We start from the raw sequence: 14,583 nt of genomic DNA, 5'->3' as shown, positions 1-14,583 counted from the left end.
TGGTTTTTTGACAAAGTTGCAAGGTAATCCACCTAACATCTTTTGTGTTGTTGCAAGGTATTAGTCTCAGAACTAAATTTACCTTTGAAGGCTTACCAAATAGTGACACATCATGATGTATGCCAATTTTGAAGCAAGTAAATGATTGATAGCTTGGCTTGAGAGGTGTGAGTGCATGAAGCAAGTAAATGATTGATAGCTTGGCTTGAGAGGTGTGAGTGCATGCCTAAAAGTTAGAGAATATTCTTTGGTGATTCAAGAGAGAGAAATTAGTGTGATAATTTCTATTGTTTCTATGTGTGACTATTCATCTCCCATTAGGCACTATAGATCAATCAAAAACCCTAAAAGTTGGTGATTTGTTTTTTAAAATAAATGAGTTAGTAGGTTTACTAGGGTTAACTTGTTATTAAGAACCTCAATAAGAGTCCAAAAACCTCAACCTTAAAATCCAAACCAAAACCTCAGATTTTAACTCTTGATTGGGACACTCAAAGGTTGTGAGCACACACACTCACATGCCATGTATAGTGGCCCCACAAAGAGACCTCTCACAATCACAACCATGACTGAGCCAATACCGAGATGACTATATCACTCACGAACGTGAGGAAACAGTAAACACTCACGCACGTGAGTAAAATTTCTGAAAACAAGAAACCCTGAGATTTATCCAGTTTCATTATAATGACTTGAGGAACTATTAAGCATGTCTTTCTATATAGTTGAATAAGGCATTGTGATTGTGAGGAATAATTAGCATCAACAATAATTCAGATTCCAAGACCGAAGACTGTCACAATGCAGTACATTGTCTTGTTCTCCCACCTTATGGTTCGACTACCTGAAAAAGCGAAAAAAGTGTAGAGCATTAGGAAATCATTTACAATGCCAACAGAGAGAAAAAGAAGATCATTTACAATGCCAACAGAAGGCTGATCAGTGCAGTAGAGAAGGTTTAATGAAAAATTTGGGCACATGGCTAGGGTTTCCAAGGCATGAGCCCAAGTTAAAACCCTCCATACTTGCAGCAGCAAGTGCCCTAAAACTAAATTTATGTTTCTCACCAAAAAAAGGAAAATGCATACCATCAATGGAGGTGTCCCAAAAGCAAGAAGTAGCTGTAGACATCCCAGCTCCATTCTTCTGCATGATTATGCAGGTAACTTGATGGTGGACAAAAGCCAATTGCCAACAAAAACATTAGCAAAAAAAACAAAAAACAAAAAACTGCTTTTTTTTTTCATCTCAATTGTTTCATCTGAATTAACAATGTTGAGAAGCTTAGAAAAAATTAGAACTTTGAAAAAAAGGGCTCATCAACCTCACCAACATATTTGAAGGGCTTGTCAAGATCAGCCAAACGCTTCATGCAAAGTTCCACAACACTCTCAGTCCAATGCCCCACCTAACAAAACCATCAATAGTACTATTGTTAATTCTTGATTGACCTCATCAATGATAATACTGATGAGACCCTTGCCAGCCTCACAAAATTCATTGCATCAAGTTATAAAGCTTAATTAGCTTCATATCATTGAATAGTATTGATCTCAATTGTATTTGATTACGAAAACATGACTAATGCTGATATTCAATTAACAGGGGAAAATGCAATAAGAGTGCCACTTAACAACTCAATGTTGAGTTTCTTAGCTATTATTAAGTCCAATCATAAATTCAAATTGAAAATGTTTTCCATAATTAAAGAGGGTGAACTGATATACAGCAATTAGACGCACAAAGATGTTCCACTTTGTAAGGTTACAAGCACTAATTGTCTTTAAAATTATCATCATCAAACCTTATCGTGATGAAATTGGGCACTCATGATGGCTTCATCTATGGAATTCTTGATGATTGTGTCTACCTCATCGGACAGAAACCTTGGCTATATACAGATAATTCAATTAGGAAGATATTAAACTTGATTAGTGAGCTTCTTTGACTGTTAAACATTAAGAAAGGTAACTCCATTGGTTGTACATTAAGAATTACCTACATCGATTTGAGGCTCAGTCGATTCCATCCTTTTTGTTTCAAACAAGCAATAATTTTCCAATTAAATGTACTGGTGCAACATGCAAATGCTTCAATAGAATTCACCTACAAAATGTTTTGACTTTTATGGTCTTCAATTAATTGATAAACTATCTTATATACTCAATTTCAAGGAAGGCTAGCATTAAGAAATGTTACCTTTACAGGACCATCAGCATTTGTGGCCACTCCTTGATAGCACGATGGCAGCGTGCATTTGGAGTATAAGAGACCTGAGAAATGAGTGATTTGAAACATGAATGGCATACTGATTTTTACTCTTAACGGTGGATCTATCATGCTATCACCTATGGTTCTAATTCCCCACCCTCAGCTCCCTCCTTCCTCCCAACATGGAACCACTCCTGGCCTTTGTCGGTCTCACCAGGTTCCCGCCATGACAAAGGGGGGCTAGTTTCCAACTCCATAAAGTCTTCTAACCCTGATCCGACATGGAACCACTCGACCTGGCCTTTGTCAGTCTCAAAAGGGAGGCTAAGAAAGAGAACTTTCTCTCAGAAGAAACAAAATTTACAGTAGTTCAGGTATTAATTCAAAGTCTTCCTTCCATTGCTTTTTTCCCTCTGTTATTCTTGCACTTAGACAGATAGGCCTTACATTCAGTTTCAGATCTAAGTGTTTGTATTTTTTAGCTATTTCTTCTGCATTGGTTGCCTAGTTAGGGTCAGCCTTTAGCATTGTTAAGGTGGGCAAAAAGTCTTCTTTTGTGCCTTCTACTAGGGCCTTGGAAGAGCAGTTTTCCACCTTAACCAGTGATCTTCAGAGGCATCTGTCTACTCGGTTGGCTGTCCAGTTTGCTGCCCATATGGCTGCCCTTTCCCACACAGCTGCTGCTAAAAGAAATCAAGCCTCAACAAAATCAGGACTTGGACTCTTACCATTGGCTGTGATTTACATCAGCAGGATGAACACTAGGAAGAAGAGCAAGAGGATGAGTGGGATAAGTGTTAGCCATTTGGCCTCCGGGAAGTCCTGGTGTGAACACCTCTACCCACGGGCACTTTTTATTCTGGCTGGACAGGTTTTTCCCCGTGGGAACACACCCTACTTATAGTACTTTGTACTTTCATTCCACATCATTGTCAAAGTACATTTTCCAGCAGGACTCTCTCTCACACATTCACATTCTCTCAGAGCTCGACTGTGTGTGTGTGTGTGTGTGTGCAGAGCTCCCCCACCACAGCCAACATTGGTATCAGAGCAGCCAGCTGCTCGCCCACGTCAGCTGGTCGCCTTTCAGCCCTGCTGCCCGCTGGTCGCACACGTTAGCTGTAGAGCTGTAGATCTGGTTGCCATTCAGACCTGCAGCAGCCGCCTGCAGTCCCACCAAGAAAGCCATCGCCACCTGCTCCAGAGGCTTCGCCCATTACCAACCCCCAAATCAAAAAACCAAGAAAGCCATCGCCACTTGCTCTAGAGGCTTCGCCCAGAATTGAATTACCAAACCCCCAAATCAATTTTTTGATTTGGGGATTTCCAACGGCACCACCATAGCAGCACGGCGCCAGCCAAATTTTCAGAACAAAAAAATTTTGAATTTTTTGCACATCTGTACTCCTTGTCCTTTGCTGAGTCTCCCAAGACAACGCACACCTAGATTGGAGCCCGTTTAGGCCATCGAATCCCCTCTGAAAATTTTCAGCTTCTCCAAAAACAGAGCTGAATCAAGTCTCAGGTTGAATCCGGCGTTCCTCATGCTCTCTCTCAATGCACTTGGCATCGAAATACAACATTGCAACCCCCATCTTTGGGGTTTGTTTTGGTCATCAAGCCTCTATTCAGATAACTTTTCTATCCCCACACTCTGTCATCTCAATACATTTGCAAGTCCTTGTCATCAGTGAATCATTGGGCATCACAAAAGCTTGCCTTTCAGTGCACATTAAGGGTTTGCAATGCATTGTGCAACACGCTTGGGAAAGATTGTTAGTTGCCTTTGAGACATGGCTAATAATGATGTATTTGGGATGCTTTGTGCCGAGGACAAGCTTGATGAGATCAACTATCCCATCTGGGCATATATGATGAAGCAGTTGCAAAGAATTTGTGGGTATATGTATCTCCTGCTGAGTTAAGGCCTGCTGGTCGTCACCATTTGGCCACCCAATTGGTCCACCCGTGCTTTCTCATCATGTATGTACATTGGACTGGTGTCCATGGCAGTTGTATATGCCGGGGATTGATGCCACTCATGTGATACTATGGACTTGGCTTTCCGTTGGGACTTGTGCCTCCGTGTACATGCCCAGAAATGCTTGGTGCATTGGTGTTCCGTTGGGTCTGATACCTCGTGTACTTGCCTGGAGCATGTCTATTTTGGTAGTCTCATTAACGGGGATTGTCCATACCAATGCTGCATTGCATAGCATCTTTATGTGCTTGCTTGCAATTGAAATTGCATGCTGTTTTCATGCTTGCTTGACCAATGTGTAGTTCTGGGTAAGGGGATGCCCGCCCGCGAACCGTGCATGTGAAATTGTCTGCTGACATGGTTATGTGGCATGTGACAGGTGGTAAGTATTGGTCATAAACCTTGCCTCAGGAGTTAGCACTAATTTATAAGTGAGTGTGTACACACTTCATTAAGTTTTGGGCGACCAAAACTCACTTATAAATTATGACCAGCCCTGTGTTCACACACACTGATGTCCCGAGGTGGACATAACCCAATGTCCACCGCCTAGACCTTATCCCCTTTGTACAAAGGGAGTAACCAACCATGTGTCCACTCTAGCTTGCTCCACAAAGCATTTGCCTGCCACCTACACTGGACAACTCACCACCTCACTTCTCTTCCTCTCTTTAGAGATTGGCGCCTCCTTCATGAGGGCTGTTGGGCTGCATTTTCTGCACATTCTCCTTCCCAACTCCATTTCCAAGCTTGCTAAGGTGTTTTTTAAGCTTCCAAGAGTGTTTCTAGATACTAATCACTCTCCTACACACTCCCAATGACTGAAATTCAGCAAAACAACACTGTAATTTCTGGTCTTTTTGCTGAAAACCCTAATTTCAACCCTCCTTTCTCAAGTTGAACCATAGGGAAAGCTTTCCCAAGGTTTCCTTCATCCTCTTGAAGACTTTTGTCGCGAAGAAATGCGACAAATCGAAGATCTCTTCACTCCAAAGACTTCCATCGTGAAGACTTTCGCTGTCACATCGACTCTACTTGCATTTGGTAAGCTTTTATGCTTAAATATGGAACCAAGTAGCAGGAGGGAGAAACTGGATTACATGATCACATACCCTGTGTAGTGTTCTCTTGTTCTACGTGCTCTCTTGCACATTGTTGCTACCATGTGTTGGTGGAACAATAGAGAGCAGATGGTAGGGAACATGGGCACTTGAGAGGGTAGTGTGGATTGCAAGTCTACATCGACAACCACTTGTTTACAATACTGAATTCATATGCATTGGTATGAAAATGTGGTCAGAAATGCCCATGACACTATGTACTCGATTCTCCCAAGATCAATATACTTTATTTGAGGGAGGGGTCGGCCGTTCCGGCTCATTGTGTGTCTCTTGTCAATTCAGCAATTTACTTCTTGTATTTGAGCAAGTGTCCATCAAATCTTAGTGTATTTAAGTGTATTGATTAGCATTGTGTTCAACCAAGTCACATTGGTATCAAAGCATACGGTTCTCTTTCACTTCTATCGTGAGTGACAATCACTGTGAACACTAGCTATCTCTACACTTAGTACATTATGAACAGCCATACAATGAATGTTGGAGATGCTAACACAAGAGGCACGAACAATGAAATGCATGCTTTCAATGCTTTACAGGATAAGCAAACTCATGTGGTGCACAATAGGGAAATGAATATGTGGGACAGCCGTCCCGTGGCAAAGAGAAGATGCAGAAAGAAGAGTCCATAGTCTTGAGGACTGAACTTACTCGTATGCAGACTCTTCTCCATGCACAACAAGAAGAATTGAATCTCTACCGCTGCGAGGATCCATTGGTACATGACGTTAGAAGGCCAAGAAAGCTGAATCTTATATGGATCATGCAATGGCAGTGATTGCTCAAGAGTTGCACATGCAACCGAGGGATGCAGCACGTGCATACTCAGCTCGTACCGAGGATGCCTATGCAAAAAACATCCCACATGTCTTGGAATCCCCACAGGTGGCCAAACAAGAACTTATGTCTAAGAGGATGAATCTCCATGCTATGGGAGAGAAACAATCAGTGACTTCACGCCATGCAGGAATACCTTATGTAGCCCGTGAAGGATACAATGTTTATGGCAGTGGTCAAAATGTATGTCAAATGCCATTGCCGGCTGAAAATGTGCATGCACAACACATGCAACATGGGCTGCAATTTTCTGTTGGTGCAGGTATTCCACGTATCTCTCATGCCACTCATGCTTTCGAGTGTGCTCGTGAGGGAGAAGCTATGGCTGAAAATGTATCAATGCATGTTGAGAGACCAGCCATGCCTCATGCTTACAGGGCACATGTATCTATGCCTTATGCATCACCTTTTGGTCCTAAAATGATGCCAGTCACAAGGGCTATCCCAATGGACAAACATGGGGGAAAACATGTTGCATGCATCAAAGTCTCGTGACTTCAAAGCCGGAGACAAATCTGTGAAGTTTGACACATATCATGGAGAATATGATGCATCAAAGACACTTGCTTTTATTGCCCAGTTTGATATTGCTTTCAGTGATGAGGATTCACTCAGAAATCCATGATCCAGCATGTAAGCATGTTCATGAAAGGCACTGCTGCCCATTGGTGGCTCACGGAGAAGCTCTCACCGAATCCTGTTAGATCATGGGAAGAGTTCAAGGAGAGGTTCTATGCTCAATTCTTGCCTCCCAATGCATTGAATGAGATAACAATGAAGTGGGATTGGGTGAAGCAAAATGAGGGGGAATCCGTAAATGCATATGTACAAAAGTTTTGGAAAGTGCTTTTGGAGGTGTCTCCATTTATGCATGTCACCGAGGCAGAAAGGAAGAGAAGGTTTCAATCGAGATTGCAACCCGTGTACAAAGCGGGACTACAAATGTATCCTGGTCATACCTTACACCAACTAATCGCAGCCACCACCGCCACCGAGCAATTGGAACTCAAATTGAGTCTATCCAATAAGGCTAAACCCTCATTTCAAGGCAAAGAGAGGGCTGTCCAAAACCTGCAAAATGATGGACAACCACCTAAAAAGGACCAAAACCAAGATAAAAATGGTCCAAAGGCTGAAAATAACACTACCAAGAAGCGTCCCTTCAAACTGAGAGACTATGGTCTCACTCCGGAGCAGAAAAAGCAATATACGAGCGAGGGGAAATGCTTTACTTGTGGTAGCACCGAGCATATTGCAAAGGCATGCCCAAACAAGAAGAAGCGTGAATATGAAAATGCATCAAAGCCTAATGTGCATATGGTTCCGGATGTGCAAGGCAACACGTCACATGATAGCAAAGACAGGGTTGTATGTAAAGCTTGGGTACAGCTCAAGGATCAGCCCGCTTTGTTCATGTTTGATGATTGTGCATCTGAAAATTTCATATCCACACACATGGCAACTCCTTTGGGTATTGAAGTGGAGGACATGGATCCTCAAATTAAAGCAGGGGCTGCCTTTGTTGGTAGAGAAGTGCAAGTCATGCCTATTTTTGGCAAGTTGCCATTCAAGGCTATGTGGATCATGAGGATTTTCTTGTGGCGCCTTTGAATGGCTGTGATGTATTGCTTGGAAAGCCTTGGCATACATGTATTGATCCATGCAAGGCTTACAAGACCAACAGGATCACCTTCATGCATAAAGGCCGAGAGTATGTAATTGATGCTGGTGAAGAGGGTGATACCATTCCCCTTGTATCTCATGTACAAATTAAGAAAGTAATGAAAAAGAGTGTTTTTGCGTACTTGATTTTTGTACGAGATCATGTTGAGGAAAATAATGTCCATGTAAACACTCTTAGTAATGATAGGCTGAAATTTTTGCAAGAGCACAATGATTGTTTTGCTAATGAGTTACCAAATGAGTTGCCACTAGTACTCATTGATCTCGTGTGCCAGGTAGCTCACCACCTAATAGGCCAACCTATCGTGTAAGTGCTTCCCAAAAAGAGGAGATCATGAAGCAGGTGAATGAGCTTCTTGAGAAGGGTTTGGTTCAGCCAAGCTCTTCCCCATATTGTTCACCCGTCCTCTTGGTTCAAAAGAATGTATCCTTTCGTATGTGTGTGGATTATAGAGCTTTGAATAAGCTTATCATTAAGAATTGGTTTTCGATTCCACACATAGACGACATCCTTGACAAGTTGGATGGATCGGCATGCTTTAGCCGAATTGATCTCAAGAGTGGGTATCATCAAGTGCATGTACTGCCTGAGGATGTACACAAAACTGCTTTCAGGGCAACATTTGGGCTTTATGAGTATCTTGTTATGCCTTTTAGTCTTACAAATGCCCCGGCTACATTCAATAGAATGATGGATCACATATTCCTTGGGTACAAGAAATTTACTGGTGTCTTCTTTGATGACATCCTAGTCTTCTCGAAGACCGAAGAAGAGCATAGAGCTCATTTGGCCATTGTTTTTGAAGAACTCCGTAAGCATAAACTCTTCATAAATACAAAGAAGAGTAAGTTCTTCTTGTCAGAGATACATTATCTTGGGCAGCCAAAGATGGAGTGCGGATGGATCCTCCAAAGATTGATGCAATTTGGAATTGGCCCGAATTGAGTTCAGTGCATGAGATCCGTAGTTTTCTTGGATTATGCGCTTACTACCGCAGGTTCATTCGGCACTTTGCATGGATTGCTTCTCCTTTGCATGATTTGACAAAGAAGAAGACCGTGTTCAAATGGACTAATGTAGAGAGGGATGCATTCCTCAAATTAAAAGATGCAACTACTCATGGTCCAGTGTTGATCATTCCGGGAAAGCCTTTTAGTGTGGAATAAGATGCATCTGGAAATTGCGTAGGAGCTGTCCTTAATCAAGAGAGACATGCCGTGGCTTATGAGAGCCGTAGATTGCATGATGGAGAGCTATCTCTTGGCATTTATGAGAAAGAGCTCTTGGCTGTAATTCATGCACTTACTATATGGAAACATTATCTTCTTGGGGCTGATTTCACTGTGAAGACAGATCACCAGAGTTTGAGGTATTTTCTTACCCAAACTAAGTTGTCAGAGAAGCATATGAGGATGGCCGATTTCCTCTCTATGTTTCATTTTCAGATCTTGCACACCCCGGGAAAGAAGAATGTAGTGGCCGATGCATTGTCACGAAAGCCGTATGTAGCACCTATCTCGATAGCCTCTCATGGGGACTTGTCTACCATGCACGATTTGTATCATACGGATGCTGATTTTTCTCTATTTGGGCTGATTTGATGGCTGGTCATGCAAATGCCTCATATGTGATCAAAGAGGGTTATCTCATGAAAGATAATTGCCTATGTGTGGTGTCTGACATGAGGCAAAATGTTTTGGATGAGTGCCATGCTCCTCCATATGCTGGTCATAGAGGCATAATGCCTACTACGTACATGATTGAGCGGTATTTCTTTTGGCCAGGTATGCAGAATGATATAGAGGCACATGTACGTGCATGTATAACCTGTCAAAAGGTGAAATTTAATAGGCAAAAGGCACCAGGTTTGCTTCAGCCATTGCCTATTCCCACGCAGCCATGGGAAAGTATTACAATGGATTTCATTATGGACTTGCCACAGACCCAACAGGGTAATGATGCAATTTGGACAATTGTGGACAGGTTTAGCAAGCAAGCTCATTTCTTGCCGGTCAAAAAGACCATCAAAGCTGAGCATATGGTTAAAATATATCTTGCACAAGTGTTCAAACATCATGGAAGGCCGAAGTCCATTGTGTGGGATAGAGATCCCAGGACTACAAGTCTCTTTTGGCGGGCCTTATGTAACATGCGGAAGCTCTGGGTAGTCTTCTTTCAGCCCTAAACACTCTTGGAAACCTTCTGATGCAAAAATGCACCATCTGATGCAAAAATGCAAGTAGAGAGAGAGTAGAGAGAGAGAGAGAGAGAGAGAGAGAGAGAAGTGCTGGAAATTCAGTATAATCTATGGTACAAAAAGGGTACATGTCTGCAGCCATGGGCTGCCTTCATAAAAAGGTGGTTAACACCAAAATATACCCCTATGGGACCTCTAAGGATCCAAACCCCTAGTGGGATTGAATGCATAGAATGATGGGCACTTGGGCTATTTATAGCCCCTTGATATTCATGGGGAGCTGGCCGACTGCTGGTCGGCCAGTTCATATATTCATAAATCCTTTTTTACTTCAGCCGACCGGTTATACTGCTTGCTCATGATGCGCCTGCTGCTCACAACCTGCTGACGTCATCCAACAGCTCTTCTGGCAGCCAGCATCCTCTGTCTTGCAGCCGACAGCCCTTATCTGGATCATGCACCTCAGCCGTCTGCTTCCCTCCATGATTCCACTTGTCCTGCTCCATGCCCACCACTGATGCTACACCTGAAGCTCTTACATTCTGGTTCTACCTATCTTCTACTGGTTCATGGTCTTTATCTGTTTGCCTCTTCCTGGATCTAGCCCTGAGAATGTCCATGGCATCTGTGATGCACATGACACCTTATTTGATAATATGGGCACCAAATTGGACTTCTCATCAGCTTATCACCCTCAAACGGATGGGCAAAGTGAGGCTACAAATTCAGCCGTGTTGGATCTCTTAAAATGTTATGTGGCGGATCAGAGCTCTTCTTGGGAGAAGTACTTGCCGCTTGTGGAATTTGCATTCAACAACATGGTGCATGCATCTACGAGGAAGGCCCCGTTTGAGATTGTTTATGGTAAGGTGGTTTTGCCACCCATCCTTCGCACAAAGGATGAGATATTTGCAGCTAATGAGTATGTAAGAGACTTGGATATTGCTTTTGCTCAGGTGCGGACAGCCATTGCAAGGTTAAAAAGGTTGCCGACAAGCATAGAAGGCAATTGAATGTTAAAGAGAATGATTGGGTATTACTGAAATTTGAGAAAGCAAGACTTGCAAAGAGGCCTGGCAAAGAAGGTGCATATCCTAAGCTTGCAACCAAGTACTATGGGCCTTTTCGAGTGATCGAGAAGATCAATGAAGTGGCTTTCGAATTGGCATTACCTAGTCATTGGCGCATACACAATGCTTTTCATGTGAGTCTCCTTCGCAAGTATGTAGGGCCGGAGCCCAGTGAAACGGTCATTGAGGATCCACCAGAAGTAGATGAGCTTGAGGAGATCTTGCAGCCAGAGCAGATTGTGTATCACAAGAAACGCAAGTTTGCTGCAGGTAAAGTTGTGAGGCGTTACCTTGTGAAGTTTAAGAACTACCTTCCCATTGATGCTAAATGGGTAGATGAAGAGTTCTTCAGAGGTTGCCCGCATGTGCTTCAAACATATTTGGATGCTTTTCAATTGCGGACAATTGTTTAGAAGCCGGGGGGGATGTCACCATTTGGCCACCCAATTGATCCACCTGTGCTTTCTCATCATGTATGTACATTGGACTGGTGTCCATGGCAGTTGTATATGCCGGGAATTGATGCCACTCATGTGATATTGTGGCTTTCCGTTGGGACTTGTGCCTCCGTGTACATGCCCGGAAATGCTTGGTGGATTGGTGTTCCATTGGGTCTGGTACCTTGTGTACTTGCCTGGAGCACATCTATTTTGGTATAGTCTCATGAACGGGGATTGTCCATACCAATGCTGCATTGCATAGCATCTTTATGTGCATGCTTGCAATTGAAATTGCATGATGTTTTCATGCTTGCTTGACCAATGTGTAATTCCGGGTAAGGGGATGCCCACCCGCGAACCATGCGTGTGAAACTGTCTACTGACATGGTTATGTGGCATGTGACAGGTGGTAAGTATTGGTCATAAACCTAGCCTTAGGAGTTAGCACTAATTTATAAGTGAGTGTGTACACACTTCATTAAGTTTTGGGCGACCAAAACTCACTTATAAATTATGACCAACCCTGTGTTCACACACACTGATGTCCCGAGGTGGACATAACCCAATGTCCACCGCCCAGACCTTATCCCCTTTGTACAAAGGTAGTAACCAGCCATGTGTCCACTCTAGCTTGCTCCACAAAGCACTCGCCTGCCACCTACTCTGGACAACTCACCACCTCACTCCTCCTCTCTCTAGAGATTGGCGCCTCCTTCACGAGGGCTGTTGGGCTGCATTTTCTGCACATTCTCTTGTGCCCAACTCCATTTTCAAGCTTGCTAAGGTGTTTTTCAAGCTTCCAAGAGTGTTTCCGGATGCTAATCACTCTCTCCTACACACTCCCAATGACTAAAATTCAGCAAAACGACTCTCTATAATTTCTGGTCTTTTTGCTAAAAACCCTAATTTCAGCCCTCCTTTCTCAAGTTGAACCATAGGGGAAGCTTTCCCATGGTTCCCTTTATCCTCTTGAAGACTTTTATCACGAAGAAATGCGACAAATCGAAGATCTCTTCACTCCAAAGACTTCCATCGGGTGAAGACTTCCGCTGTCATTGACTCTACTTGCATTTGGTAAGCTTTTATGCTTAAATATGGAAGCAAGTAGCACGAGGGAGAAACCGGATTACATGATCACATACCCTGTGTAGTGTTCTCTTGCCGCAAGGGGCGCCACTGCGTTTTGGGGCCAATCGGTGTCCGTGTACTGTTTGCAGGAGCACTCTAGCTTCCCCTGTTTGTTTTCCTTTTCCAGGTCCTCAAAGGTGTTGAAGTGTATTGTGTGCGAGTGTTTGTTTCACACCGCCCTTTGGTTTTGTCTTAAGGCCGAGGCTGGTTTACAAGGTTCCGTTGCCGGAAAATCGTCGACTTTCTCAAGTAGGCGAGTCCGTGGTTGCTCTGGCCGGGACAAACACCAACTTTACTAAGGGGGTGAGCTTGTGGTTGTCTCATGAGAGTCGCATAAAAAGCTTGAACATGTGGAAAGTGAAAAGGAAGTGCAAGAGGCAGTGCAGGATTGTGTGTCTTTGCCTATATGAGGTGAAGAGAAAAAGCTGAGGATAAAGCTCAAGAGTAAAGACACCAAGGACAAGAAGTAGTCAGCCAGGAACAAGAAGCAATTAGAAGTGTTATGGTGCAAAACATGGGTTGAAGGCTATGGCTTTCGACAGTTTGTCACCGGTGGTATCTTTACGGAGGCTTCATGGGTTTGGAAGACAATTTCTTTCTATGTTTAGCAGTGGTGATCTACTATGCTTCATCGGGGACTTGTGCTTACCACTTGGGTGGAGTGCAAGCAAGTTTTGGGTGCCTGAGGATGTATCAAATGAGGCTCAAACGGAAGTGGAGGAACTTGATAAGGTTCTTATTCCTGAGCAGATATTGGCACACAAGGAAAGAAAGGTATAAGGTAAAGTTTCCCGTCGCTATCTTGTGAAGTTCAAGAACTATTCAAAAATGGATGTAAAGTGGATGGAGGAGGGTGACTTAGCAGATTCATCTCAGGTATTGCAGCTTTATCTTGATGCCTTTGAGTTGGAGCCGACTCTTGCTACGGCTCATTCAGGTTGAGCAGAGCTGGGGTCTGGAGCATTGCTTGATGCTCAAGAGGGAGGTAGCACCTCCGCTCCCTTGTTCCAAACAGACTCAATTGTTATCTAGGAGTCGCTTGGTGACATCTTTGTATTCACCCGAAGGTACTGGAGGCTGACAGTACATACTACATCAGCTTATGGGACTTCTATGATATTGTGTACTAGTCACATGAGATGGTAGAGTTGGATATGGTTCACAGTCGGCCACACCTTGAACTATAACTGCAGCTATGGATAACTCTATGGAGGGCATAAGTCTTGCGAGCAGTCCTAGAGTTGGTTTGGTTCATGGATATATGAATCGAACTCTATTTGTGCATGTATGCATACACTTTTTGAGGTATTATTGTATAAAGGTGCCATTGGATCCTGGTACCATTGAGAATACATTGGGTAATACTCTGGATTGTGTCATGTGATGCATGTATGTTGGTATGATACATCAAGTACTTTATTATGTTCATGGATGCACCACTGGGTGTGGCTCCTACGCCGGGATGGCCATGAGACATATGTGGGAAGTACTTATTGGATGCATTGAGTGCTTTCATATGCTCATGTTGTACCACCAGTCGTGGGTCCTTTAGAATGCACATGGGCGTAAGGCTTGCGAGCAGCCCTTAGACTGTTACTTTAGAGTAGGTAGAGCATTTTGAGGAGCATATTGTTTGCGAATGCATATATGTGTCATATGGAGAATGATGCATGGTTTTGTTTCTTGCTAACACAGGTTACGTGTTTCCACTTGGTTTTAGACTTTTGCTGCAGGTTCTGAAGGAACAAGCAAGAGTTGTTTCACTTTCACGTGACGGTGTGGCCTTATTGTGCAGGATGATTTTTTTTCATCACCCAGATGCACTTGAGGGCCATTGCTTTTGTCATATGGAGAGTCTTTGCTCATAAGATGCCTTATTGTGCCATTGAGTGCAATCGAGGACGCTTGCTATTTTTC

General features: G+C 43.3%; 1 protein-coding gene across 1 annotated transcript in view; it reads right to left on the bottom strand.

The window, feature by feature from the left end:
• Positions 1-607: 607 nt before the first annotated feature.
• The window catches only part of LOC147623776 (uncharacterized), a 31,475-nt gene continuing 17,499 nt past the window's right edge, over positions 608-14,583 (bottom strand). The window contains exons 3-7 of the mRNA XM_086820390.1: positions 2,200-2,273; positions 1,805-1,891; positions 1,330-1,408; positions 1,089-1,166; positions 608-844 (exon numbers count right to left, since the gene is read on the bottom strand). Coding sequence (XP_086676516.1) covers positions 774-844; positions 1,089-1,166; positions 1,330-1,408; positions 1,805-1,891; positions 2,200-2,273 — 389 coding nt within the window. The 3' untranslated portion in view covers positions 608-773. The remainder of the gene's footprint in view (positions 845-1,088; positions 1,167-1,329; positions 1,409-1,804; positions 1,892-2,199; positions 2,274-14,583) is intronic.

This window comes from Cibotium barometz, chromosome 26 (genome assembly GCF_041138505.1).
Source record: "Cibotium barometz isolate CiBa-2024 chromosome 26, ASM4113850v1, whole genome shotgun sequence".
NCBI classification, from domain to species: domain Eukaryota; kingdom Viridiplantae; phylum Streptophyta; class Polypodiopsida; order Cyatheales; family Cibotiaceae; genus Cibotium; species Cibotium barometz.
This window is presented reverse-complemented; position numbering and strand designations above follow the sequence as displayed.